Genomic DNA, 27,185 nt, shown 5'->3' with positions numbered 1-27,185 from the left:
GCAGTATCAATCCCACATTGCTTTGTTCTAACAGAAACAGACAGCAGAGCATCAACGCAGAGCTGAGTTGCACTTTCATCATTCTGTCAGTATTATGACACTGTAGACTAGCACTAGCACTGGGCAGTGGCGCTCTCTGGTTGCTCTATTTCTATCCAGAGAAACTCTTCTCTTAAAGTGGTAACTTGCTGCCACAAGTGCTTCTTTTTCTACTTCACAGCAGGACTCTGTCTCAAATTTATTTTCTTTGGGCCGTCCCTACATTGATTCTCTGCTGATGTATATATTTCTGTGACTGCTCTTCATTTCCAGGGCGTGGACCGTGTCCTAAACCATGAAGAAAAACTTCCTTATATTAAAAGAGCATATCCTGGAGTAACACTAGTCTTGGTGGGAAAACCTGGAAGTCTGTGGCAAGATGTATTCATTGTGGCTCTTAGCATGTCAAACAGAGATCAATGTAAACATAACATGTAGCCTATTTTAAAGCATCTATCTATCTATCTATCTATCTATCTATCTATCTATCTATCTATCTATCTATCTATCTATCTATCTATCTATCTATCTATCTATCTATCTATGATTGGCCTAACAACTTTAAACTAATTTAAACACTTAGACTGAAGCCAATATCAAAGTTTGTCTACAAAACTTTACTATAGTTAATATTATTGGTCTGTTTAACAGGAAAAACAACTTCACATTTTAAATCTATTTATCTGTTTGTCCCATTTCATTACATCTCATTTATAACTAAAGTTTTGTGGATGGATACTTCATTAATAATATGTATCCTGAATATAAAAAAAAAAAAGTGATTTCAAATGAAATGTCTTTATAAGTATAAGACTAACTATGGTAACTATAGTATTTTGGTGGAATTACCAGCCCACACACTCACACTATCTAACTCTCGCTCTCTCTCACTCACCACCCAAAAAGGAGAAAAACAGTGGGAGGGAAAGACAACTTAAGTGGGAATGTCTCAAATACACAGTTTTTTCCCTCTTTTTGCAAGCTGTCCTGTGTTTTGAGCTGCAGGTACTGTTCAGTGCTGAGTGACTGCTGGCAGCCAAGGACCTAAAAGACAGTCATCCAAAACAATGATCAAACCATAAAATCTTTGTGCCATCAGACATCTCAAAAAAGAAGAAATCATCTCCGAAAACATCTTGCACATCAGGTAAGATGCTTTGATGATCTTATTTATCTTTCTGACATGTTCCTTGTTCAGTTTTGTGCACCTGATGCACGGCAACTTAATTCATCTGATTCTGTTATGACCAGTTCAATTCTTTGAAAAGCTTACAAAGCTTTTTTGAGCTCATTTAAAAAAGAAAAAAGGCTACTTTAAAATCCTTGAGAAATGTTGTGTTGGCATCAGCTTTATGAGTCACTCAGTCATCCACGTCAACTCTGTAATCTTGACAGCATTCAGTAATGTAGTCTTTAATTAGCTCATATCATCTCTCTACATGTAAATCAGCTTTTCATGACCATTTGGCATCATTTTGATATTGTACATCTTTGAAGAAAAAAGCTAGACACCTTAACATTCTTAGTTGTCCGTTAAGATATTTTTTTCTAAAGAAATAAAGACTCATCTGCATCAAGCTCATAAGTGGATACAGACTGCTTAAGATGAAGGCAAAAACTTTTAAGAGCTGGTAAACGAAAGAAAAAAAAAATTATTCATTATTACTTTTATTGTACTGTTAGTAGAATTGCTCTGGCAGTGGTCAAAATCAGGCTGTGCACCATCATATTATGTGTTTTTAAATTAGGTCTTCCAGTTTATTACATAACATTATTGTCATATTTTAAGAGGATATGATTTTGGTTCATTCAGTGTCTTTATTTCGGTGCATGAATCAGGGTGTCTCTCCAAAAACAATCTGTTAAACTTGCCAGTAATGTGGTTCTTCTGCCATTTTGTGGTAAAGGGTGTGGGAGTGAATTTAGAGAGAGAGAGAGAGAAAGAGCTCAGAGGCAGTTTAAAACCACACGCACAACACGTGGCACAAAATAAAACTAGTTACTGCGGATCTGGACGGTCACAGAATCTAATAAAATATGTGGATCAGTGTGTCTGCACATTGAAAAGAAGCAGTGTTATTTTAGTATTATTTATATACTTTTATATTTTGAATGAGCTTTGATTTCATTTTAATTTAAGTTTAAGTTTTAATTTTGTTTAGTGCTTTTGTCATTTTTATTATTTTTTTATATTTCTATTTAGCTTTATTTTAAGGCAAAACCATTTCTAAGTTTTTTTAAGTTTATTTCTTCACCTAATATTTATATATATATATTTTTTTTTTTATATCTTCAGTTTTAGTTTTTGTTAACAATAACACCACTGGACGTAAGAAGTCCAAATTGCAAAATATCACATCCCTTTAATATCTCAATTGTTTCTTCTAGACAATAGTGAGATTAAAAGGCGAGCGTATTGAGATTTGCTTTTTTCTCAAAACTTTCTCTTAAAGGTAGGGTAGACAATTTCAGACAGGCTAGCAATAACAAGCTAGCTTTAAAACTAAGCGTAAGATCCCACTCTCTCTTCAGAGCGTCTCCAAAGTCACGGCTCCTTCAAAACACATGAACTCTCACAGCAGAGTCTGCAAAGCGGCATGAGACGAGAGACGACATTAAACTACCTCATGTCTCAAAGCACAATAACATTACAATATAATGAACGTAATAATGCTGAACGTTGATAGTGTTGATATAGAAATACGCATAAATCCGAGTCTGATGACGTGGACAGCTGCGAACAACAACATCACGGGTTGCCATCTCGTAATTACGGTTAGAACATGGCGTGAACGCAGCATAAGCTCGTTGTTTTGGTTCAGGTGGAACTGTAAAAGGCGGCTGCTGTTTGTTTGCTGCTCTCGGTGGCTGTCTGTCTACAACTCTGGATAGACTTACAGAACGCGCTGATGGCGTGTGATGTCTGCGTGAGCAGGGTGCGCGGAGGTATGGAAATACAAATGTTGACAGGCAGGTAGGACCATCCTATCATTGCATTCGGACCGAATGCAATGATTGGATGAAAATGTTTTGGTCCTGTGACTTCCAAAGAAGATGTATGTACGTGTTTTAATATTTAGGGCACTTCTATTGTTGATTCCTATCAGGATGTGAAGAGAGTTTCAACCAGTATAACAGAAATTGTTTATTAAACAAATTGCCAACCATACCTTTAAGAAAAACATCCTAAAATCTCTCCTCAAGTCTTTTCAGAAGAGATCTCAATCATTTAACCAACTGTGCTCCGATTTACCAAGATACCAATCAAAAGTCAGTTTGAATATGAACTCTGGTATTACTTACTAAATTATCTGAGCTATGTAATCTGTTATAGCTTTATAGTCTTACTGTGTCAACAAATTTCTAATTTATTTCCATTTTTGAATCTCCTAAGGAATTTCAGACTAAACATCTGAGATTGTTGATACTTAAATGAAACAAAATCCCCTCAGCTATGAAAGAGCAACATCTAAGTAATAAAATTTTCCTCTAGGATGGAACTGCATCAGTTATTAGTGTTATTAGTGAGTTAAGTCACATAATTTATTTACATTAATTATGTACATTTGTCACATGTTTCTTCTGCAGAAGAAAATGATCAAATGCACCAAAAGGGCTAAATATATATCTCCTACTGACGTTGCATCAGTGTGGTTTCAGCTGTAATTCAGCTGGACAAAGGGCACAAAAATACACTCAGATGATGTTACACCCGTTCTGGGAGAGAAAAAAAAAAACTGTAAATATAGCATGAAGACAGGTTACGAAAATACACATTTGCACACGTTGATGCATCTGACCCAAACAAGTCTTTCCCTGTCTCAGGTTTTAGTTTTAGTTACAATGAGATATTTTCCCCATTGTCGATGTGGAGAGCAGATTGGTTTATTATGACTGTCAGCGAGGCGGCTGCATATTCAAAGCTTAATGAGACCGCAAGATGAAGGATTTGACCAGAATCAGCTCTTGGATGCAAAGTAGCATTTATGGTTTTTATAAAACTGTGGAGAACAATTGCACTGCCATATTTTTAAAGTTTGCTTCTTCTAGTACTTCTTCTGATTACTTCTTCCTCTGATTCAGATTAAAAACGTAGCAGCCATGTTGTCGGTCTGTGTGGCTTTCCTGTTTCTCTGCACTGCCCACCTGCCACAAGACTCCTCCGCCCTTCCCTTTGAGCAGAAAGGATTCTGGGACTTTGGCAAGGACATTGATGTGAAAGAGCTGATGATGATGATGAAGGACCAGGAGGAAGGGTCAGCTGCGGATCCATACCAACCTGAACATCCCACATGCCCGTTTGGCTGTCGGTGCGACCTCAGAGTCGTACAGTGCTCGGATTTAGGTGGGCTTAAGATGATATGTGTTTGCAATGGTGTCTTGGTATAGACAGACAAGATAATGACTGTTTAGTCTGAGAGGTTTTGCTTCTAGACTCAGATTTTATATGGGAAAACGCAGTGCCAAAATTGTTTGCTGCATAAGCGTAAACATAATGGCCTTAAAACCGAACAATAAAAATATAGTCCCAAGAATATGAAAAATTATGGCATGCACCAGATGAATATGAAAACGGAAAATACCATGGGGTGTTTTGTATATGTACCAAATATAGTATAGCAATTTTAAAGAATCATACAATTAATTATGCATTTTATTATTTAACACTGTTTTTCAACAACATTATCAGAACATATAGGCTACTTTTGTCCCGTTTTTGGGCTGCAACTCACCAGTTGAGAACCACTGGTGTAAAGAGTCAAGTCACACTAGTTAGTGATTAGTATGGAATGAGTTACAGGATATCCTCTTCATATCATCCATCTTATCCCAAAATTACTAGCCTGTTACATCGAGCAAACTTCAAAGACCTGCCTGTCATTTTTCCCATGATATTTAAAAAATGTAGCATGAATGAACGTGGTATGAAACACAAAGATATGAATATGAGTTAAGAGTTATATGTATATAAATAAATCAAAAGTTGTGGCTTAAAGTAGGGAAAGTGAGGAGGAAATTTTGGCTGAAAGCTAAATAGAAATGTCAGGTTTTAAAATCCACATCAAAGTCCTGCATGAGATCAGGATCAAATTTAGCTCAAGAACGGATACCAATTCAGACACACCGCTAATCTGGCCCTTCCACATCAGACAGCACATGTGGCGTGTGGTCTGTCACCTGAGAAGACAGACGTTCTGGTTATTCTACTCGGTACAGCAAACGTGCCATAAACTATGATGTCGGTTTCACCAGGGATGATGAATTTAAAAGCAAATGGACAATTTTTATGGATGCCAGGTACCACCCAAGCACAGCTGCCCTCTCTCCCTCTATCTCTCTTTTATGAAGTTCATAAAGTACAGTTATTCTCCTCTTTTTCTCTCTCTCCACATTGTAATGTGCTACGTGGAGCCATGGTCATCTGGCTCCATCTTAATTATATGGGAAGCTCAGAGGGGAATGCTAGCACACAACAACAGAGCACAGCAAACACACAGAGTCCCGAAGCCCAGAGAATTACCAAACATTTCCAAAATTACAGCCCGCTGAAAAGTTTACAAGTGAACCTGGGTAACCCAAAGACTCAGATGGTAAAAACTGAAGAAGTTGTTTCTTAAATGAGCTGCCTACTACTACACTTTCTAAAGGCATCATGTGACATAATTGATTGACTGATTGATTATTATTTTATTGTTTGATGGCTACAGTGTCTAATATTATTATACAGGTAACTGGGATACACAATTAGTGGTTCCGTCGTGGTAGGTATCAGATGGATATTTTCTCATTTTCGCCATCATCTAGACTATAACCATGAAACTATAATTGTGTTTTTACAGTATAATATGCAAAGTACAATTTTCTATAAAAAAAAATCTCTTATTCTGTTCTTTTCTCTGACATTTAAGGGTGACATATATAGGCCTACAAAAACTATTTTAGGTCTAAAACAGTTTGGATAGTTGTTAATATGAGAGTTATGAGACATTAATTAAGAGATTTAAGTATTGTATTACATGAGTAGCTCTCGTCCACTTTCATTTTTAAAAAGTAGCTCTCAAATGAAAAAAGGTTGGAGACCCCTGATCTAGGCCTATCCATTGTAACGCTGTATTATGTATCAGTCCGCTCATCCGTGTTATTTTTGTTTCATAGTATTTTTTTTATTACTGTTTAATATTATGTTGTGTGCTGTGTTGTATTACGCTAAAAGGTAAAAAATAATAATAATAAGAAAAAATAAGAGAATGCTTTTTAAGGTTTTTAACATCACAGGACGATGACTGACGTTAACCGAGACCGGCGCTACTTTCATGTCTCTCGTATCACACCGCGGAATCGCGCTCTCATTTCATATAACGCTACTGGCGGCATCTTGCGTCTTAAATCATCAATTGTAGCAAGAATGACCTCATTGGACTTCTGTTTTTATATTACTGGTATAGTGTTGCAGTGTTAGTCTTGTTGCTTGGCCGATTGTTTTGTACATTGAAAAGGAAAAGCTTTAAAAGTTTTTTTTTTTTTTTTTTTTTTTACTGTATTGCTGTAATATCTGGCCATCAATTATAGGTAGCTTTTTACTTTCTTAATGTGGCAAGATCTCAATATTAAACTAGAAAAACAACAGGGTTGGACTTAATTTTATCCACCAGACAGTTTGTGAAATGTGGTCAGACAAATGTTAGAGGGAAGTGGCTAAAAAATAAGAGGGTTTGGTGATGTCAGCTGAAATGTAAAGTCATTTCAGAGGCTGAGCTAGTTAATAGGCCAAATTTTAATGAAAGATTATGTAGACAACAATTTTTTCTCTTTGGAATTACTTGTACCATTAAATTCCACAATATAAGACCAGAATGTGCATTAAGAAAGTAAATATTTTCATTCTGATTTCATGTTGAGTTTTCCACTATCCCGAAAAATATGAATTACCACTGCAACATAAAAGCCTATAAACAACATTTGATCCACAATATTGTTTTGTTTTTTCAGACCTTATTTTTATCAGTATATCTATTTTTGTTTGTTTGTGCATTATTCCCCCAACAGGGTTAGGTTACGTGCCATACGATATTCCTTCAGACACACTGCTGTTGGACCTGCAGAGCAACAGGATCACAGAGATAAGAGAGGGAGACTTTAAGGGACTGACCAACCTCTATGTGAGACCTAACATATAGGCTATTTATTTTAAATTTTGCATCATAATTATTACATTTGCTGTCATTTTGTGAATGAATTTCTAAATGCAAAATTGTGCTTTATGTTGTGCATTCCTATCAACAATTCATAGCCCCTGTCCCGTTTCAGGCCCTGGTGTTAAGATATAACCAAATCTCCAAAGTTCATCCCAAGGCATTCCTTCCTTTGAAGCGTTTGCAGAAGTTATACATCTCGCACAACCTTCTGACTTCCATCCCCAAAAACCTGCCTCCATCCCTTGTGGAGCTGCGTATCCATGACAATCACATCAAGAAGGTGCCGGCATTTAGCTTCTCAGGCCTCCACAACATGCATGTCATTGGTAAGACTGTGTGTTTGTCTGTGTGTATACTGTATATTAGCTGTGCTAATGACACCATATGATTCACGATGTCACCTAATGGTTACTCACTGAGGTTATAGTCCTGTAAAGCTGCTTTTTGACATTTACTGATAAAAAGCTCTACATAAATAAAACGAAATACTCTATTTGTGCCTCAAACACTGGTTTATTTTGCAGAAATGGGTCGTAATCCACTCCAGAACAGTGGGTTCGAACCTGGAGCATTTATGGGCCTTAAACTGAACTACTTGCGCATTTCTGAAGCCAAACTCACCGGGGTACCCAAAGGTAATGAGAATGATGGTTTAAAATTGTATGTATATTTAAGTAATTGACTATTTTGAAATAAATTATATATATATATCCTTCAGAAATTATTCTAATATGCTGATTTATTATCAATGTTGGAAACAGTTGTGCTGCTTAATATTTTTTATAACCTGTGATACTTATTTTGGGATTCTTTGATGAATAAAAAGTTTTTAAAAAACCCGCATTTTTTTAAAATAGAAATATTTTGTAACAATATACACTACCGTTCAAACGCTTTCTTGTTTTTCTTTAATTTTTTGAAAGAAATTAATACTTTTTATTCAGCAAGGATGTGTTAAATTGATAAAAAGTGACAGTAAAGATTTATATAGTTAAAATATAAAATATTTCTTTTTTGATTCAATGCATGTTCTTTAAAAAAAATGATTCATCAACGAATCCTGAAAAAACATCACAGGTTCCAAAAAAATATATATTAAGCTCAACTGTTTTCAACATTGATAATAACTGAGTATCAAATCAGCATATTAGAATGAAGGATCATGTGACACTGAAGACTGGAGTAATGTATTAATACATGCCTATAAAGGCTACAGCATACATATACAGAATAAAGGTGTTTTGTTACAGAATACAAAATTCTCTTCTTCAAGGAATGTGTCCCATTATGTTTTAAATACAATGCAACTCATTCTACTCCATATTGAATGTGTTTCATTCTTGCCAGACCTTCCCAGCAGTCTCCATGAGCTTCATTTGGACAATAATCAGATTCAGGCCATTGAGTTTGTGGATCTCAGCCAGTACACCCAGCTGCAGAGGTAAACCCATACACATTCCCAATTATTTGGTGTGATTAATATATGTGTGATAAATGAAACATTACCCTTCAGTTACACTTTTACATGGACTTTATTATGACATAAAATTAGCTTTGGGTGTCCTCTAGTGGTTAAAACCCCTCTGTCTCTGTGTCTAGGTTGGGACTCGGCAGTAACCAGATTCGCCAGATTGAGCACGGTGCTTTATCTTACCTCACCAACCTGAGGGAGCTGCACCTTGACAACAACCGTCTGTCCGGTGTGCCCAGTGGTCTGCCTAATATGAAGTATCTGCAGGTGTGCTTGTGTTTGTGTACAGAATTCTACTGATTCTACTTCATTTACACTAAATAAACTGAACCACACTCTCCTTACAGGTTGTCTACCTCCATTCAAACAACATCACCAATGTTGGAGTGGATGACTTCTGCCCAACAGGTTTTGGGATGAAGAGGGTGTTCTACAATGGCATCAGTCTCTTTGACAACCCGATCAGGTACTGGGAGGTGCAGCCCTCTGCGTTCCGCTGTGTCAGTGACCAAATGGCTGTACAGTTTGGCAACCACAAGAAATAAAAGATGCACAAAACCAATCCAGGAGGAGAACAAGAGGAAATAGTGTCCAAAATTTGTGTAAATCATCAAGATATTTGAGTGAAGACGATGAATAAACATTCCCATGGAGGCATAATTCAGAAGAAACGTGGACTCCATTTAAACCGAAGGTTTAAAGAACCACTGGTAAACTAAATTAAAACGGTGCATTCAAAACTATTGATGTGTGTAATTCCCTGCTGACATTAATGAAAATGTACAATTTAGTTGACATACAGCATTTATGATTCCTTAATTAACTCTCTGAGATGTCTATTAACAGTTTCATTTGCTTAGTTTTCATGGCTTGGATCTTTAAATAATTAGATAAATTCACAGTTTGTCATTCTGTACGCCTATTGTCACTCATTCATCATGGTAATACTGTAATAAAATGGATTGTGTTGTGAATGTTTATCATGCCATCACAAGACCTACCTTAAAGGTGACAAGCTTATTTTCTTTAATGTCAACTTTAATGAACTTTGTTGTAAGTGCATTCAGTTGAATAATAACCCTGCAGATGTGGCAGAAGATTTGAAGGTGGAGTAGCTAAATTACACTGCAAGGGGAAAGTCTTCACAAACAAGTCCTGCTTCTGGTTGTCGTGTGACCACGCCTACAAGGCTTGGCAGAAGAATTTCAATCATTTTGCTTATAGTCTCTGCTCTTAACGACTTAACATAACAACACGAGAAATGGACTACAAAGAACAGGTACGTTTACAAATATTTACTGAATTAACTCAATACGTGGATGATGATAATTCATATTTCAAAATAAGCTTAGAAACTAATAAAATATGTATTATTTTGTCACGTAGACTAAATTAATTAGGCTACATAAGAATGCTAATTCTAACTATTCTAAGCATTAGAATTGTATAAAATATTTTATATTTATTTTTAGAATATATGGAATCAGCTGAGGATCATTTGGTTACTTTTTTCTCATATGTAACTACCGATAGAATTTAATGTGAAAGTAGCTTTAAGACCGTTCTTCAATAATGGGGTTTTCTCACCAGATAGTTATAGGAAGTTAAATGTTATAGGAACTAACCATTAGTTCCCCCAAAAGGCGTTCCTAACTAAATACGTTCCCAGTTCCTGCGGTGAAAACACGCCAAAAAGTGGGAACTATTAACTCTAGTTCAATGAAAATGTTGCTCAGGTGCTAAAGCACCTAGTTGCGTATCTAGGATCTTTTGAAGAATTAGAAATGATTATACTTTAATCTTATGACACTATAGCGATGGTTATAATTTACGTCCTCAAAAGAATGCAGACGCCATATGTTGTCAAACTTGTTCTAAAACCTGTAACAGCTGTAAGCGGGAGGAATCTTGACAGATTGAAACTGTCATGCACAGGTTGAGCAAGTTGTATCCAGCGCGCAATTCGGAGATTTGATCGAGTTCTCGTACCCCATTGGCTACTCACACTGGGGCGTGTATGACGGAGATGGATACGTTATTCACTTTGCGGTTGCAGGTAAGCACGATAACGTTTACTTTAATATTAATTCTATAAAAATAACTATACAGTCACTATACCATACTATAAGGTAGGCCTATGTGTCTGAAATTGAGGAGACTAAAGAAAATGTAAGAATCCTACATAAGAAAGGTGTGTGTGTGTGTGTGTGTGTGTGTGTGTGTGTGTGTGTGTGTGTGTGTGTGTGTATATATTTAAACTCCTGCTGTATAATCTACACAGGTTCAAATGTCACCTGATATCCTCCTAGCTGGCTGGGACCCAGGAATAGACTTTTGTCTACTGTGGACATTATATGTTAGTGAATTTCTGACGCCATACAACATGCCACAGTTTTAAAGGGATAGTTCAGCCAAAAATTTACATTTTGTCATTACTTACTCACCCTCAAGTTGTTCCAAACCTGAATGAGTTTCTTTCTTCTGTTGAACACAAAAGAAGATATTTTAAAGAATGTTGTTAATCAGACAGCTGACGGCAGCCATTGACGTCCATAGTAGCCTATGTACCTGTATTTTTTCCTAATATGGAAGTGAATGGGTAGCCTACCGCCAAATGTTTGATTACCAACATTCTTTAAAATATCTTATTTTGTGTTCAACAGAAGAAAGAAACTCATACAGGTTTGGAACAACATGAAGGTGAGTAAAGGATGATTTTCATTTTTGGGTGAACTATCTCTTTAAGTCTGGATGTCCTGTAAAGAGCACATTCAGGGCTTTTCAGAGATACCAAATGTTTGTGGGTTTTACCATGACAACAACTTCTCTTGGTCTTTTAAAATGACTGACAATAATTTAGTGATCAAATTAGCACTCTTATGGAAATATGATATTGTTTTTGTAATTATAATTTAAATCTGACTAATTTTAAAATTGTTTGTCATAAATCAACATCTCAGGAAAATGGTATGGGGTTTCTAATCAATATATGACTTTCTGTTACAAATTAGGGCATTGATTTCATGTCCAATTGACACCAAGGGTTAAATCATGTTTATCATTTTGGGAGACATAACAAGTGAACGAAATTATATATCAATATTCCTGTGAAATGTTAGATATTATTATGAAAATGTTGCCAATTATTACTGAAACACATTTAAATGCAAATTAGATACAGTGTATTTATTGCATTGAATGGAACTGCATGGCCATTTTAACCACAGTTCATTCCATTATATCTTTCATAACATAGTTGAGAATCATCTTTATAGAACATTTTGGTTAAAAAAATCCTGAAACCTAAAAATTCATTGCTGAATAAATAAATAAAATGAAAAAATAAAATAAAAATCCCATTGTTTTTGCCTACACATGTCATTTCATGTCTTTTTATTTTTTTTAAACAAATGAATCCTGGTGTCCACTACAGAGGACATAGCATAACATATTCTTGATCACCGTTATGGCAACACTTTGTCTCATACAGAACTTGCTTTTTCCACACCAGATGAAACTCAGGTGATGAGTTCGTTTCGGGGTTTTCTGCAGACTGTCTTCCCTGTTTGTGGTGATCTTTTGCTTGGAGAAACTAAGATACGACGTCAGCTCCTGTCTGAAGTTAACGTACCTAAAGGAGCTCGTCTTTTAGTGAGCAATAGCCGACACGCTCTCCAGCCTTCCCCTGAGAATGAAATTAGACAACGACGAGATGCTTTACTTGACCAGGAGTTTACGTACAAAGTCCTCACATTTAATTGTGAGCACTTTGCCACATTTGTCCGCTCTGGAAAAGCTATGTGCAATCAGGTGAGTTGATGAATCAGGTAGTCTATCAAGTATATTTATATCAGTAAGTTTAACAGAATATCATAAAGATCATCCTCATTATGTGTCATGTACATTTTTGTTATTCTGACATAAGTTTATATTGGTTCTTTTGTTTTAACAGATCCCAGGGAAGCCCAAAAACAAGGAATGTGTGGAGGCTACTGAACAATTTAGCAGCCTTGTGCCATCATATACTGAATTATCAATGCCAATCTTCACATTTTCCCAAGAAGATTGTGTTGAGTTTCACTAAGGATATTTTCCCCTCACTCTTGGAATTAAACCAGTTTTAAAAGATTCCTGTTTAATGTCAATGGAAAGGGTTCTTCACTCTTCAATGGTCTTATTTGGTCTCCTAGCCTGGTCAGGCTGGTCTGTTGGCTGGTTTTAAAATGGTTTTGGCCACTTTTTAGGTGGTCAAGCCGGGAGACCGACTTGGTTAAGCCAAATTATCATCTTAGCTGGTGTTTTTTTGTTTTACATCTTCTTCACATTTCTAACTAATATGGCACATACCATTACTAATATTTGCCATAGGTAACACCACAGTTATAAAAACATTTTAGACCCCATGGAATTGCTTAACAATTGATTTATTTTGCTGCTGACACATTGCCAGTTACAACAGAAAGTCTTTGGAAATATCTAAGGGATCGTCCCTTTTAATGCCCAGCAAACACAGAACATTCCCCTAATGTAGGTTCTTTATGTAACCAAAAACTAACCTTTCCAGAACATTGCAGGGAGGTCTTTTCCTCAAGAACCTATATTCATAACCAAAAACTAACCTTCCCAGAAGATTCTGGGAAGCAAAAATCATTATATAGCTGCATAGCTTTAAATTACGCCATAGCCATGTACATTGATTTGCTACTTAGTCAGCTGCCGAGCCTATTTTCCTAGAATAGACTATTTGTTAAAAATGAATTTTCTATTGGAAAAAAATCTATTTTGAATTCATTCACTTTATATCAGCTAGAATTGCTAAAAAAGATTTAAACAAAATTGGCAAGATTACAACAAGCTTGTTGGGTTTGAAGATAAACATATTTTTATTTATTAATATTTTACAGTAGTAACAATAGCTAGTGAGCTAATTGTATTTTGGATGAAAATGTGGTTACCATGGTGATCTTTCATAATGTAAAGGGGCTATGCAGTGCTGTGTTTCTCATGATTAAACATATATATATATTTATATTCCATACAAAGACCTATTCTGATGAACGTTTTTTCTTGTAAATTTATTCGTAACAGCAATAAAAAAATAAAAATAAAAAATCTGCACATCACGAGAGTTTATTGTCTGTTTGATAAAGACGAAGCGTTTCCTACATTCCCCGGATGTTGCCCCACGCTTGCTCATGTCCCGGATGTACCTACATTTTAGTAGAGGAACAAAAAATGGGCTCGTTACCAAGCTTCACCAAACCGTTTAAATTATCCCCCCACACGATTATTGTACATGTATGAGGACCAGACCGCACTTTTGAGCAGAGTCCGCGTCCATAGTCACCGTGTCTGTAAAGTGATTCATGACATTAAACAGGTAAGACAGTTGTATACATTCAGTGTTGCTACACGCTGTTGACGTTAGCAAGCCAGCAGTCAGTTGCTAAGCGAAGTTTATATCAATAGCAGATAACGTTTAAGTATCTTTAGGAATATAGAAGTAATAGAAGGGATCGCAATGAAATATTAACATAGAAAATGTATATAATCTTAACATATCATTGTGTTCTTCAGCCCCTCCTTGTGAATGCTAAGAGGCAGGCTAACACAGCTGTCCAGATACATTTCAGGAGATTGTTGATGTCTAACTGCTTATTCATAAATCTTTTTACTAGAGTTTCATGTCTTGAAAAGAGCATTATGTTAGTGTTTTTAAAGCCATGATATGGGGGTGAGATGTTTGATGCATCCTGCTATCTTTATATTCATCCTTTTAAACCTGTTAGACGTTCATTTATAAGCTAACCAGGTCAGTGATTTAACTGTCCCTCTACCTTTATTATAGATAGTAGATCAAAACTGAACGAACAGGCTTAAAATAAAAGTTTGCTACAGGAGTTATTGTCAGATAGGTTCTTAAATTGAAGCACTATATGTAAATGTCATATCAAAGTATATATTATGTGTAGTTTTAAATGCATAGGCTGTGTGATATCAGAATATATACCAGTAATCTGTGTGTTTTTATATGTAGATGTGATATGAGAATATGTAATCTGTATGTTTTTGTTTGTAGATGTGATGTCAGAGTATATCATCTGTATGTTTTAATGCAGATTTGATCAGAATATATAATTTGTATGCTTTTTTTATGTAGACGTTATATCAGTATAAAATCAGTATATTTTATGTAGATAATAATCATAATATATAATGGGTAGGATTTTATATGTAGATGTGATGTGCAAACATATGATCTGTATGATTTTTATGTGTTGCATGGTTGAGCAATGGCAGTCTAGATACACAGTTGAGCAATAGATCTGTTTACATACGTGTAAAATTTACCCAGGTCGTGTGATAACTTGTCCTAGTCTGTTTATCATCTTTATTAATGTATTATTTATGATGACATAAGACTCTATAATGTTGTAGTGGAGTCAGTGACTTAATGCTATGAATTCTGTTCTCTTCCAGAGTGGAGTTGGAGGTGAGAGTCGCGGGCCGAGTGTGTTGACAGAGTCGAGCTGCTTCACACTGCTGACAGGGCCTTCCGCCATCCCCCTCACCCGTCATCTGCCTAGCGAAGAGTGATGACCTCACAGCAGCATGGGAATGCCAACCCTGCCCTCCTTTTGCCACAGAACTCTTCATCTAGTCAGGGCAGGCAACACATTTCTCGTTCTCCGATAGACTCGTATTCCCGCTCCGGGCTCTCCTCTCCTCGGAGAGGCTGGGTTGCGGCATCCTCATCCGCAACAACTCACGGTAACTCCCTCGCGCTCTCTCTAAGCCGACTGGCTCCGGCGTCCTGCAGTAGTTCCTCCTCGTCTCGGAGACCTGCGTCTGGCCGGGTGGAGCCGTGGCCAGAGGAGGCTGTGGACGATGCGTATGGGCTTTACTCCCTTCACCGCATGTTTGATATTGTCGGCGCTCAGCTGACGCACCGTGATGTGCGTGTGCTGTCCTTCCTTTTTGTGGACGTTATTGACGAGTACGAGAGAGGAGGGATACGAAGCGGCCGGGATTTCCTGCTCGCATTGGAGCGTCAGGGGAGATGTGATGAGACAAACTTCAGGCATGTTCTTCAGCTGCTCCGCATCATCACTCGCCATGACCTGCTGCCGTACGTCACACTGCGCAAGAGACAGACAGGTTTGAGATCATGTCACCTTCACCTTCATTTTGGTCACTAGTTCATCCACCGCTTATGACAGCAGATTTTTTTTATTTTTTTTTTAAGGTGTAATATGTTGCTTATTATTTTCCAGTGTGCCCAGATCCAGTGGATAAATATCTGGAGGAGACGTCAGTCCGTTATGTTTCTCCCAGAGGAGCAGGAGAGGCCCAGCAGGGAACTCCTCACAGAAGAACAGGTGTGTCCTCCTTTGGTTGTGCTTTAGACTTTTTGCTTGTGCTGTAACATTTTTTGGTAGTGATGCACTGAAATGATTTTTTTTCTTTTTCCGATACACAGACATTTTTTATTAAAGTATTATTTAGCTGAAAACTAATAATACATTTTATGTAATAATCAGTTAATTAATTAAATTGAATTCAATAATAACACTCAAATAACATATTTAACTTCTGGAAGATTTTTTCCCATAGTTGACTGGTTGAGTGATGATATGATATATTTCAGTAAGTTGTACTGTTTCTTTCAACATACCTTTTTATGTCCATTCATCTGTATTGTAATACAATGTTTGTATTACACCTGTTTGTTCAGCATATTTATGCTGTAACTAGTAGTAAAGAGAAAGAGATTAAAGGGTATCAAAGAGTGCCCACATTTTTTGTTTGAATTTTTCGTTATAAAAAATATAAAATCGTTATAAAAATTTGAAAGCTCAGACTTTTTCCATATCATACCAAAAGTAACAAAACACAAAGCTTATTGCAATTATTAGATGCTAGGCACTTATTGAAATTATTAGATGCTAGGCACGCTCTAAATAATGTTTAGTGCAGTTTGGTTCACGCACCAACTTAAAACAGCATAGATTAAAAAAATCTTGGTTAATCAAACTCAAGATAAATTAAAAAAAGAAATTTATATTGTCAACTCAGCCCTAGCTTTCACACAGCTGACATGTTTATCTGTTGGTGCTTATCCACGTTGTGTGTATGAAATACACTCTCAGACTTATGCCAGGTTCACACTATACTTGAAATCAGCCTGATTTTGGGAAAAGTCCGTTTGACGAGGGGTGTTGTGGTGATTCGTAAATGCCAATGCGTGATGGGACCCAAGAATCAATAATTTTATCTCGTATAGTGTGTCATAGATAACCGACACTGCGCCTGCGACGCTTCACAATGTCCCGTCAGAAAGACTAGCATGTTTCATTTTTTTTGGTCCTCCATGACTTTGGTGCTGCTTGGTGGGAAAAACATTTTTTGTTACAAAAATGTCTGTGCATCACTTGTTTTTGTTTTTGATCACATCTGAGGTATCACACCTGTCACTCTGTAAACTGCAATAACTGGGCTGTGGACTATGGTGTAATTATTTGATTAGCCAATCAGAACTTTTGAGGTGCTTTTTGCCTGCCAATCATTTTGTGCGGAGGGTTCTCAGGAACGGGGTTGAAGACCTCTGATATTGTGCATTTGTACAGTACAGCACATATATGGCCAAACTAGCACCAACTTGTCCAGACTGCAAATTGGGGCAAAAGCTGTGTAGTGTATTCCAGCCTTAACTGCTTACAGCATTTTGAACACATTTTTTTTTCTGATTCTGAACTGGAAATCATCCAAATCTTCACAGTATTTATTTCTCCTAATCAGTGTAAATGCATGTACTACAAGACACATTGGCGTCAGTTTGGTTTGAAATGTGCTGGGGACAGAGACGCATTCGGAAGTGCATTTTCAGAAGTGCTGGGTACAATGACACATTAATCTTTTTTTCTCTTTCGCACAGGTCATGTTTTGAAAGACGATGTCCTCTAGCTTACTAATGTAAATAAATAAAAATGTATACAAAAATGTGATGATGTCCGACTCGTTTTATGAAGAAGAAAGCCTTAAGTTTTCAAAAAGCATTAGACATATGACTCACAGCTGCTTCATAAGTACCATGTTGACAATGACATGACGTGGTTTAATGTACCTAAACAATGATTACCAAATTTCTCTCTCATATTGCTCCTCATAACCACTGAAAACTGTCAAAAAATCGAAGCCAAAGTCCAATTATTTTGGACGTTATCTGACATTAAGCGTTTCTGCTTCACATTTTCAGCAGGGCAGCGGAGCGGCTGTGGGTTGACTCCCTACGGTTCTCATGGGCTTTATTTATAAGTCCTAACGTGAAAAAGCTTTACGTGGTTTAATGTACCTAAACAACGATCACCAAATTTCTCTCTCATATTGCTCCTCATATCCACTGAAAACTGTCCAAAAAAAAAGAAGAGAAGTGGTGGTTACAAAATGACTCGTGACGAAATCTGGTGGGTACGCGTCCCCACCGTAATCGACGCCTATGACAAGACAGGCATTGTGGTAGTGATTTTGATCATGTTCTGTTTCTCAGGACCCCAGCCATTGATCTGCTGTCCTCCATCAGGACCCCAGGTATGCCCACCACGTGCTAAACCCAACCCACCTCCACTGACCAGGAAAAGGAAAAGATCTCACACAACAGCTGACTGCAGAGAAAAACAGACCTGTGGTAAGAGAACAAATCTGCTCTAGTACAAAAAGTTGCATGCTGGTTGACATGACAGTGGCAATGTTTTTTATGCAGAACAAGAAAATTTGACTCAGTGGAATAAGATATTAGTAAAATCATAACTACACCATTTTACCCATAACAAAAGAATTTGTAACGTATCTACATGCTTAAGCAATAAGACATGTTCAGATCTGGCCACTTGGCGACACTCCCCCAAACTCAACTAACTAATCATCCTTCTCTTGCAGACATAAGACTGAGGGTGCGTGCAGAGTACTGTCAGCACGAGTCAGCTCTACAAGGCAATGTCTTCTCCAACAAGCAAGAGGCGCTGGAGAGGCAGTTTGAGCGTTTCAACCAGGCCAACACCATCCTCAAATCCCGTGACTTGGGTTCCATCATATGTGACATCAAGTTCTCAGAGCTGACCTACCTGGACGCCTTTTGGCGGGACTACATCAACGGTTCACTATTGGAAGCCCTGAAGGGCGTTTTCATCACGGACTCTCTGAAGCAGGCAGTGGGTCACGAGGCCATTAAGCTCCTGGTGAACGTAGATGAGGAAGACTACCAGGCTGGCAGGAGGAAGTTGCTGAGGAACCTGGTGGCAGGGGGTGCCGGTGCGGGCACGGGAAGCAGGGAGGGTCCCTTGTCCTAGTGGTGGGAGTGACTCGGTAATTGGAGGAAATTCAGAGAGACCCAGATGAGCTGAGATTGGACACTAATGAGAAGGTATACATGGGGAAGGAAGAGTGAGGAATGTAAACAGAGAGGAAGTGACTCTTGAAAGAAAGATACCCTACTAGAGGCCGGGATTTGCATCTTTAGCCAATATGGATGAAAAGAGGTGTTAAAAGTGTTCTGGAAAGTTGCGTTATTTCTATTTTATTTTGAGTATCTCAAGTTGTGGAAATAAAAGATGAAGGGGAAAAGTTTTGGACAAAGAAGGCATTTAGTTTCTTTTGTCTTTATTCCTGCGTAAATGACACTAATGCTTTTGTTTTTAGGCTTTTGTGAATTAGGTTATTTTTGCTATATTTCCATCAAGTTTTGTTGCACAACCATTTGCTCTTAGTGAAATTCTCCTGGTTAAATGAAATGTGTTCGCCTCAAAGTTTAACAAAAAGGACAGGTCGCATAAGGTTTGATTGACTGATTTGCCTTTAAAACATCACATTGCTTCAACTCATTTTGAAATAATTCCACTGTCAATGTTGTCTAACCATCTATGTTCATGTTCTTCTGGATGTGAACTCGAATTTTAAGTCTTTTCATTACAAAATCACAATATGAGAAATCACACAAAATCCTCATGGCACACTCCAACATTGCACTTCACTTTGGGACTATGACTACTTTAAAAAGAAAGCATTCTCTGTTTCTGTTTTATCATTGAAGTTATTGCACAATTGGGTTAGTTTTAGAAAATTCACAAGGGGGCGTAGTCCAACATCTGAAGATTCTGGAGCATGGAGAATTGGTTTTCAGAATGGTTTATGATATGCTTTGTTGCAGCCTGCGTTTTGATGCATGTCCCTGTAATTTTCTTTTGTTTATGGAAAAACCCAGTAACGTTGGCAAAGGTTCGCTTTTATTTTCACAAAGGTACAAATTGGCTGCTTTTTTTAAAATAAAATAAAATAAAAATGTGGTAGTTATGAGAGTTCTAGTAAAAATTTATAATTTCCAATTCCACCATTTGAATTCAAGCAACTGTGCCAGGGTTTCTGTGTTGAAACAATCTGCTGTAACTTTTGTCCAACAAGTCTTGAAAGATAACACAAAATGTGCCAACCTGAAGTGCAACCTGTGTTTTTACATGACTGAAGTGAAACAAAAATGCCTGAGCAACATGCAATCGCAGGAAGATGTGTAATTTGACTGACTTGAGATGTTTTTGCTATACTTTTAATATACCAAAGCTGTTCCCAGACATTCATTCTCTTTAAACTCTCTCTTTTTCATTCTCTCCTCCTCAATCTGTTAAGATATAATGAAACTGTTGAAATATTGAAAGGAAAATTGGTGACGTGGGGTGAGTGGAACAGATGTTTAGAAAAGTTAGCTGTGGATCAATTACTGCTATTATTATTATTATTATTATTATTATTATTACAGAAGGAAGAAAAGCATTTTGTAATGTTTTCCTAATGGAACTAAACAAAGTTACAGACTGGTATCTATTATATAGGTTACATGTTCTATTGATTGTGTTCAAGTGTTTGTCTTTATATCTTGCATGTATATGACATTGATCCCCTTAAATATCACACAGTGACAATTGAGCTGTGGTCTGTAGATTTGAAATATCTAGACATTTCTAACCTTTTTTACACTTTGTTTTTCATAGAGAAAGAAATGGGATTGCTACTTTTTGGAGAGGTGAGATGAGAGTATTCTCAAAGTGACACAGTAGAACAGATGAAGACGGAGCACTTTATTTTTTACTCTAAAGTATTTCACCTATTGTAACCATATATAGTAATACACCATTCCAAAATCTAGGAGCATTGGCATCATCGGCCATCTGTCACATTATGACTCTGATTTTTGAATAATTTTATTTTTTTGTTGACCATGCCGGTGGTTGTGTTAAGTGAAATATTTACGTGCAAAATAGACAGCTGGTTCATTCAATGTCTGTACAAATCAATAAAACAAACTGAAAAACATAATCTGTTGCAGTTCATTTTTTAAAACATTAAAATATACTGTTAGCAACACATTAATTGATGTTGAAATTTCAAGTTAGCCATTCAAAATTAAATTTCCCGAAAATAATTGCTCTGTTCGAACTGCCTGATCAAGCAACATTGTCTCAAACAAAAAATTTAGGGCAGTACTACCTTTTTTTTAAACGATTGCTGATGAAGGTTGGGTTTGGAAAAGCTATTTAGAAACTGCAATTCTGTAGGAATCTAGAGGGCGGTTTACAAATACCTGGAAAAATGTAGCATTCATATTTGCTTATGCTTAGTTATGCTGCCATGTTTTGAGCCAATCATCTGAATCTAAATGCGTGATTGATCAATGCTGATGGCAACATAAAAACGCTCACAGTCCCAATCTCTTCTCTAGTGACTAAACTTTGCTGTGAAAGGCAGAAGAAATGGAAAAATGTCCATTTCACAATTTTAAAAGCCTTTCCACAATTGGCCATTGGTAAAACATCTTTCATATATCAATATGTTTGTGATTTAAATGTTTCTTGCAAAATTATGGAGGAAGAATTTTGTTTCTCAGCCAGATGGTTTAGTTACAGCATCTACAGCTAACAAGGCCATGCAAATGAACCAAACCTTGACCCTTTGGAAGTAGTGGAGAAATTACATAGAGCAACATTAATGTTATCAGCCTAAAAAGATTTTTTACCAAAGAGATCTTCACTCTTTTTTGGCTTTGGCTTTCCTTTTCCTGACAAAAACTTTAAGCAAAGCCCTGCTCATTAAGACCAAGAGCAGACAGATTGCCGTAAACAAACTCGCTATCAGCATTATCACATCCACGCAATGGTAGGAATACCAAGGAAGCTTGTAGGACTGTGTGCGTAAATGCGCCGCACCCTTATGCCTCATGACAAACTCCAGCCAAAAGATGGCGCTGTCCATTGGCTTGAGCGGTGTGTCATGATGTAGACTTGACATTCTGCGCATGTTCTTCTGGTACGGTTGATTTTCATCTAGGATATCCATCAGGGCTTGCGTTAGGGTATCTACATCCAGGACTGCGACGTCAAACACTTGAGCCACCCCTCTGGCTTCCAGGCGAATCATGTTGTCGAATTGGTCGAAGATGAGCGGGAGTCCAAGCATCGGCACGCTGTGGTAGATAGCCTCATAGATTCCATTCGTTCCTCCATGGGTGACGAAAGCTTTAGTTTTAGGATGCCCTAGGAGGTCGTTCTGAGGCAACCATTCCACTATGAGTGTGTTTTTCCCCAACGTAGACGGCTTTTCCCCTACGTGCCTCCAAATCACCTTTTGCGGCAAGCGAGCGAAGGCAGAGGCGATAACCTCAGATATGTCAGGAACCAGACTTCCAAGCAGAGTACCCAAAGACATGATCACCACCCCATGCTCTCCAGAACTCTCGACAAACTTCTCCAATTCATCTGGTAGAGGTTTGGATGGTTTGCACTGGAAGCCTCCAATGTAGACCACGTTGGGCATAGTAGGACGAGGGAACTCGAATACAAAATCGACTCGCATGAGCCACAAATCCGCTCCTTGGATCAGAGTGTAGACATTGGAATTCGGGTCTATGTATTCACTGACAACTCCTTGATAGAGGGGCCTTGTGAGCATGTGGTCTATATATTGACCGATTCCAAAATGCAAGAGATTTTTCATTTTATTCACAAAGCTCATTTTGTCCGTCACCCTGGATCCGATAGTTGGGATGTAAGAAAGCGGTGAGGGTGCAATTGCAAAGTGCCCTTCTCCGTTTGTTATCCATCGTACGTTGAACACCATTGGTAGACCCAAGTGCACGCCCAGTATGACCCCTCCTGCAAAACCAGGATCAGTTAGCATCAAATCATACTTGGACTCTTTGAGTGTTTTTATAAGCTTTTTATCTTCTAGGATGGTCCTCACCATCTCAGCAGAAGATCTGTGAGACTCTTCTAAAAGAGTAATGATTTCTTTTTGCAGGGCAATGAATGACCAAACTGATCCCTTCCCTCTTTGAATGTCAATGTTTCTCTTAAGAAAGGACGCCATGTACTCCGGGTCCTCCAGGCTGCTGAGGTGCTCAACTTGGACGGTGATGGACGTATAGTGTGTGGTGTTCTCTGGGATGTACCAACTGTTAGCAGAACGGACCACTGTCAGTTTGTGACCTCGCTGATGAAGCTCTCGTAGCAGAATGTCCATGTTAAGCCAGTGGCTTCCATCCACAGGGTACACTAGGATCTTGCCAGCCAGAGAAAGTGGTGGGAGACTCCAAAGAAAGACAAGGACAAAGATCGAGGGATGTAGCAGCATTGTCTGAAAATGTATGTTTGATTAGTCAATCATTTTTGGGGGGAAACGCACTGCAACTTGACTTTTTGTAATTGTAGATCAAAACATACGTGCTTATGCTTGTAAATTAGAAAATAACGCCAAGTTAACTGACTTATTATATTTGTGTTTTAAAGGGATAATTCACCCAAAATTAAAAATTCGGTCATCTACTCACCTTCATGTTGTTTTTGGTCCATTAAATGAACCTCAAAGCGTTGGAATGTTGTTTAGACCACTTGGTCTTTCAAAATATACTTTTTGTCTTCTGCAGAAGAAAGTCATACAGGTTCAGGTTAACATTTATTTTATTTTTTACGGTGAACTTACCCTTTAATTATTAGCATTGCTTAAATTCAGAAACTGATTATTACAAATCAAGTACAAACATCTTATTGATTCTTAATTTGCCGTTTTGTAAACCCAAATTAATGGACGGATACATGCTAATTCTTTCTGATAATATTGCATTGTACAATATAACAATGCAAATACAAAAAAAAACTATAACAAGTTTTTATACCTATTCCATTTATGATTACAAATTGGATATGAATACCAAAGTCTTTGGTAACGATCTCATGTCTTTTGTCTCTCCATTATTTATGTATTCATTTATGTATTGTGTTTTCTCTCTATTCCTCATTTGCCAGTGGGTTGCCCTTTCACTTAAGTTCACAGTTATCTTAGAGAATCATTGCACACACTGACCTGACCCTGCTTCAAGATATCATGTACAGTTTTAACAGTTAACTGATTGCATATGAGAAAGGGTATTGTAACTAAGCACATACATTTCCCTCACATGTATGCTAAATAGTTATGTAATGTAAAGGCTATTTATGCAAGATTAAACTTTGGCATACCAAAGACTTGAGAATCAAAACCTGTGTATTGTTAAATAGTGGAAGCAATGTAGTGATTTGCAGAAATATGTAAATGTACAACTCTGTAGCTCATTGTAAAAAAAATTGCAGTATACATTGTTCTGAATGACATTGTGCTATATAGTCTCCCATTTACTCTTTATAATGATGTTTACATTGATTGAACTACTACTGCAAAATGAAACATTTTAAACCACACAGACAAGTAGAATGAGAAATTGTACCTTGTCTTTGGCGATGTCCTGAAGAGAAGTTTTGCGATGTGTAATGTCCCAACTGTGCAGTTTTTATTCCTGATCTGGCAGACCGCGTGTGAAAGTTATTGCCAAGAGTGAGCAAGGTCATTCACTTATGTTTTCATTGTGTATTTCTTGTTATAAAAGTGGTGACTAACATAGAAATCGGACCGGGAACAGCGTGAAGTTGAACTTTGGTCCAGATTTGCACTTCCTCTGTTCGTTTATTTAGCATAGCCTCAAAGGTGGGCTTGATCTGAATCATGTGTTTGGTGGAAGAAAGAAAGAGGGAAGGGCAGGCCCACGAACAGATTATGTTAGAGGATTACATACAGCACATTCCACTCTTGTTAAAACCTAAACCCTAACCCATTAAAACAGGCCTTTGAGAAAGTATGGAACCAAAACACAAGTGTTGGCAAAATTGTTCCACTTCTGACTTGTTAAATAATCCAAAAGGAGTGCAATAATGAAAATATATCATAATTTGGAGCCAGCTAAACAAGAGCTTTGGCTTTCTTATAAAAAAAATCCTACTGGATAAAATAAAATTCCAATTTTCTATTTGTTTTTCAGAATTTCAGTTCAATAGGCTATCTTATTTGGTACGGGTATACTGTTGTTTTCACCTCAGAGTGAGAATGCACTTATTAAATATGCAGTCTTTATGTTAGATAACAGCTCAGTGCATTGTAAAAGACATCACTTTCATCAAGCTTGGCTTCCGAAATGTTGTAGATATTTTGCGCTGCTGCAACGCCATTCTTCTCCACTAGAGGGATTGACACGTCACTATTTTCACTTGGGATGCATGCAGGAGAACAGCAGAACATTACAGATTACAGAACATGAACAGGTTATTCTTATTTATTTAATAATTTAGCTTATGATTTGATGTGGCAAATGTAAAGACACAGAGGGCATCACATGTTCAGTGTTTTTACCCCTCTTCTGTTTTCACACTCTCTAAATTCAGTTCAATGCTTTACTCATGACAAAAAAAAATCATAAAACTAGTAATGGTAACAAAAAAAAAAAAGATCAGTATGAAATTAGCCTACAGTAAAGAATGAATTATAAAAAGTTATGGAAATATAACAATTCAGTTTGAACAAAAATGAACAATTTAAATTGTGTGTGTGTGTGTGTGTGTGTGTGTGTGTGTGTGTGTGTGTGTGTGTGTGTGTGTGTGTGTGTGTGTGTGTGTGTGTGTGTGTGTGTGTTTGTGTGTGTGATGTGTGGGCCTGGTAAACCCTACATTATGGTGACAAAAATTCCCTACAGAGAAAGTAATATCTGAAATCCTTGTCCTTATGGGGACTTTTTTTTTTAACCCCATGAGGATCCCCATCAATCATAAGTGATATTTTTTGAAAATGTAATGCAGAAAGTTTTCTGTGATATGGGTAGGTTTAGGGGTAGGGTTAGTGTAAGGGGATAGAATATACAGTTTGTACAGTATAAAAAAAATATTTTGTCTACGGAAAGTGACAATAAATCCCAACTTATATGTTTGAGTGTTAACGTGCATGTGCAGAAAAAGTAAAAAAAATTCAAGAAAAACAACTATATTTCAGATAGCTTGAAAAACAGAAAAGAAATTATAGCTTATTTTTACCATGTGTTGCTGACAAAATATTTTTACGTATTGAAATAAGTGGGGAATAGCTCCTTTTTAGCATCATTATAGTAGTAAAATAAAATAAAAATGTTATTATTAAGAAATGTTATTATTTTGGGTCTGAACAGTTGCCTAAAACATTAAAATATGTGGGTCAAATTGACCCACAAACGTCACATACGTAATAGAAATGATGTGTTTATGTCAAAACGTTTTTACATGCATGTTCATGACCCTAAATGTGAAAAAGTCCCAAAATGAAAATGGGTCAAATTGAACCGCTACATAACACAAGTTGGTATGACCCATTTCATGCCCAAAATTATCATTTAAAATCAGTCTAGAGCTAGAAATGTATCTTCAAATTTACTGGTAAAGCTTTATAGTACGGGTATACTGCTTTCTTTGACCCCCCAAACCAGAAAAAAAAACAGAAAAACCCACCCAAACTTCTTGTTTAGCCTAATTTATACCAATAAAGTATAGGCTACTTTGAAACTGAAATGAATATTAATTAAACCAAGGCTCTCTCTTTTTTAAATCCTTTGTCTGGATGTTTTATTAATGGAGCAGGCAGCAGACTGCATGAGCACTTGCTTAATAATTAATGCTCATATACCCGGCAGCCAGAGAGGGAGAGAGACAGGGGAATTAATTTAAAGAGTAAATCCATCAAGCAATATCAAATATTTTATTTTTGCTTGTTTTATTGTTATTATATTAGGCTTAACTATGACCATTTTTGTCTCAATCTAGAGTTTATAATTTTTTTCAACCAAATATTTTACAGTTATTTTAATAAAACAAATGTTTTGTCGCGTATAGTGATTATTTTGTGCTAACATGCAAAATTAGCTCATGGATATTAATAAGTTCATGCAGACTATGCGTGGAAACTGTCCAATGCCGAATATCTGTTTCATGGATAAGTAGGCTACATCATTCTGCCTACCACCCAATGGCGAATGTTCTACTTATGAATATTAAGTACATCATGCTAACGTATCGTGAAAACCACCCAATGGCGAATGTTCTACTTATGAA

The 27,185-nt window shown here is 37.0% G+C and overlaps 4 protein-coding genes across 5 annotated transcripts; 3 read left to right on the top strand and 1 right to left on the bottom strand.

Annotated features, from left to right (window-relative positions):
• The first annotated feature begins 442 nt into the window (after positions 1–442).
• Positions 443–9,726, top strand: bgna (biglycan a). Its single transcript, XM_082187570.1, has 9 exons — positions 443–460; positions 1,045–1,186; positions 4,123–4,384; positions 7,087–7,199; positions 7,348–7,561; positions 7,760–7,870; positions 8,583–8,676; positions 8,835–8,973; positions 9,054–9,726. The coding sequence occupies exons 3-9, from the start codon at positions 4,141–4,143 to the stop codon at positions 9,249–9,251; spliced, it is 1,113 nt and encodes a 370-aa protein (XP_082043696.1). The 5' UTR covers positions 443–460; positions 1,045–1,186; positions 4,123–4,140; the 3' UTR covers positions 9,252–9,726.
• A 121-nt stretch (positions 9,727–9,847) lies between these two features.
• LOC309512144 (phospholipase A and acyltransferase 2-like) lies at positions 9,848–13,803 on the top strand. 2 transcript variants are annotated; one of them, XM_082187572.1, is made up of 5 exons: positions 9,848–9,985; positions 10,642–10,762; positions 11,370–11,406; positions 12,218–12,516; positions 12,659–13,803. In XM_082187572.1, the coding sequence occupies exons 2-5, from the start codon at positions 10,724–10,726 to the stop codon at positions 12,788–12,790; spliced, it is 507 nt and encodes a 168-aa protein (XP_082043698.1). In that variant the 5' UTR covers positions 9,848–9,985; positions 10,642–10,723; the 3' UTR covers positions 12,791–13,803. The 2 variants fall into 2 exon arrangements, with proteins under 2 accessions (XP_082043698.1, XP_082043697.1); XM_082187571.1 differs by lacking the exon at positions 11,370–11,406 and having other exon boundaries at positions 12,659–13,797.
• Positions 13,804–13,912: 109 nt separating this feature from the next.
• Positions 13,913–21,069, top strand: dedd (death effector domain containing). The gene is made up of 5 exons (XM_082187569.1): positions 13,913–14,086; positions 15,187–15,864; positions 15,981–16,085; positions 18,254–18,391; positions 18,643–21,069. The coding sequence occupies exons 2-5, from the start codon at positions 15,303–15,305 to the stop codon at positions 19,050–19,052; spliced, it is 1,215 nt and encodes a 404-aa protein (XP_082043695.1). The 5' UTR covers positions 13,913–14,086; positions 15,187–15,302; the 3' UTR covers positions 19,053–21,069.
• ugt5e1 (UDP glucuronosyltransferase 5 family, polypeptide E1) lies at positions 20,817–24,834 on the bottom strand. Its single transcript, XM_082187568.1, has 3 exons — positions 24,509–24,834; positions 23,576–23,665; positions 20,817–23,382 (listed from the first exon to the last, which is right to left on the bottom strand). The coding sequence occupies exons 2-3, from the start codon at positions 23,579–23,581 to the stop codon at positions 21,778–21,780; spliced, it is 1,611 nt and encodes a 536-aa protein (XP_082043694.1). The 5' UTR covers positions 23,582–23,665; positions 24,509–24,834; the 3' UTR covers positions 20,817–21,777.
• Positions 24,835–27,185: the final 2,351 nt, after the last annotated feature.

This window comes from Leuciscus leuciscus, assembly GCF_965113295.1.
Source record: "Leuciscus leuciscus genome assembly, chromosome: 13".
Taxonomy (NCBI): domain Eukaryota; kingdom Metazoa; phylum Chordata; class Actinopteri; order Cypriniformes; family Leuciscidae; genus Leuciscus; species Leuciscus leuciscus.
The sequence above is the reverse complement of the archived record's forward strand: the minus strand, read 5'-3'. Positions and strand labels throughout refer to the sequence as shown.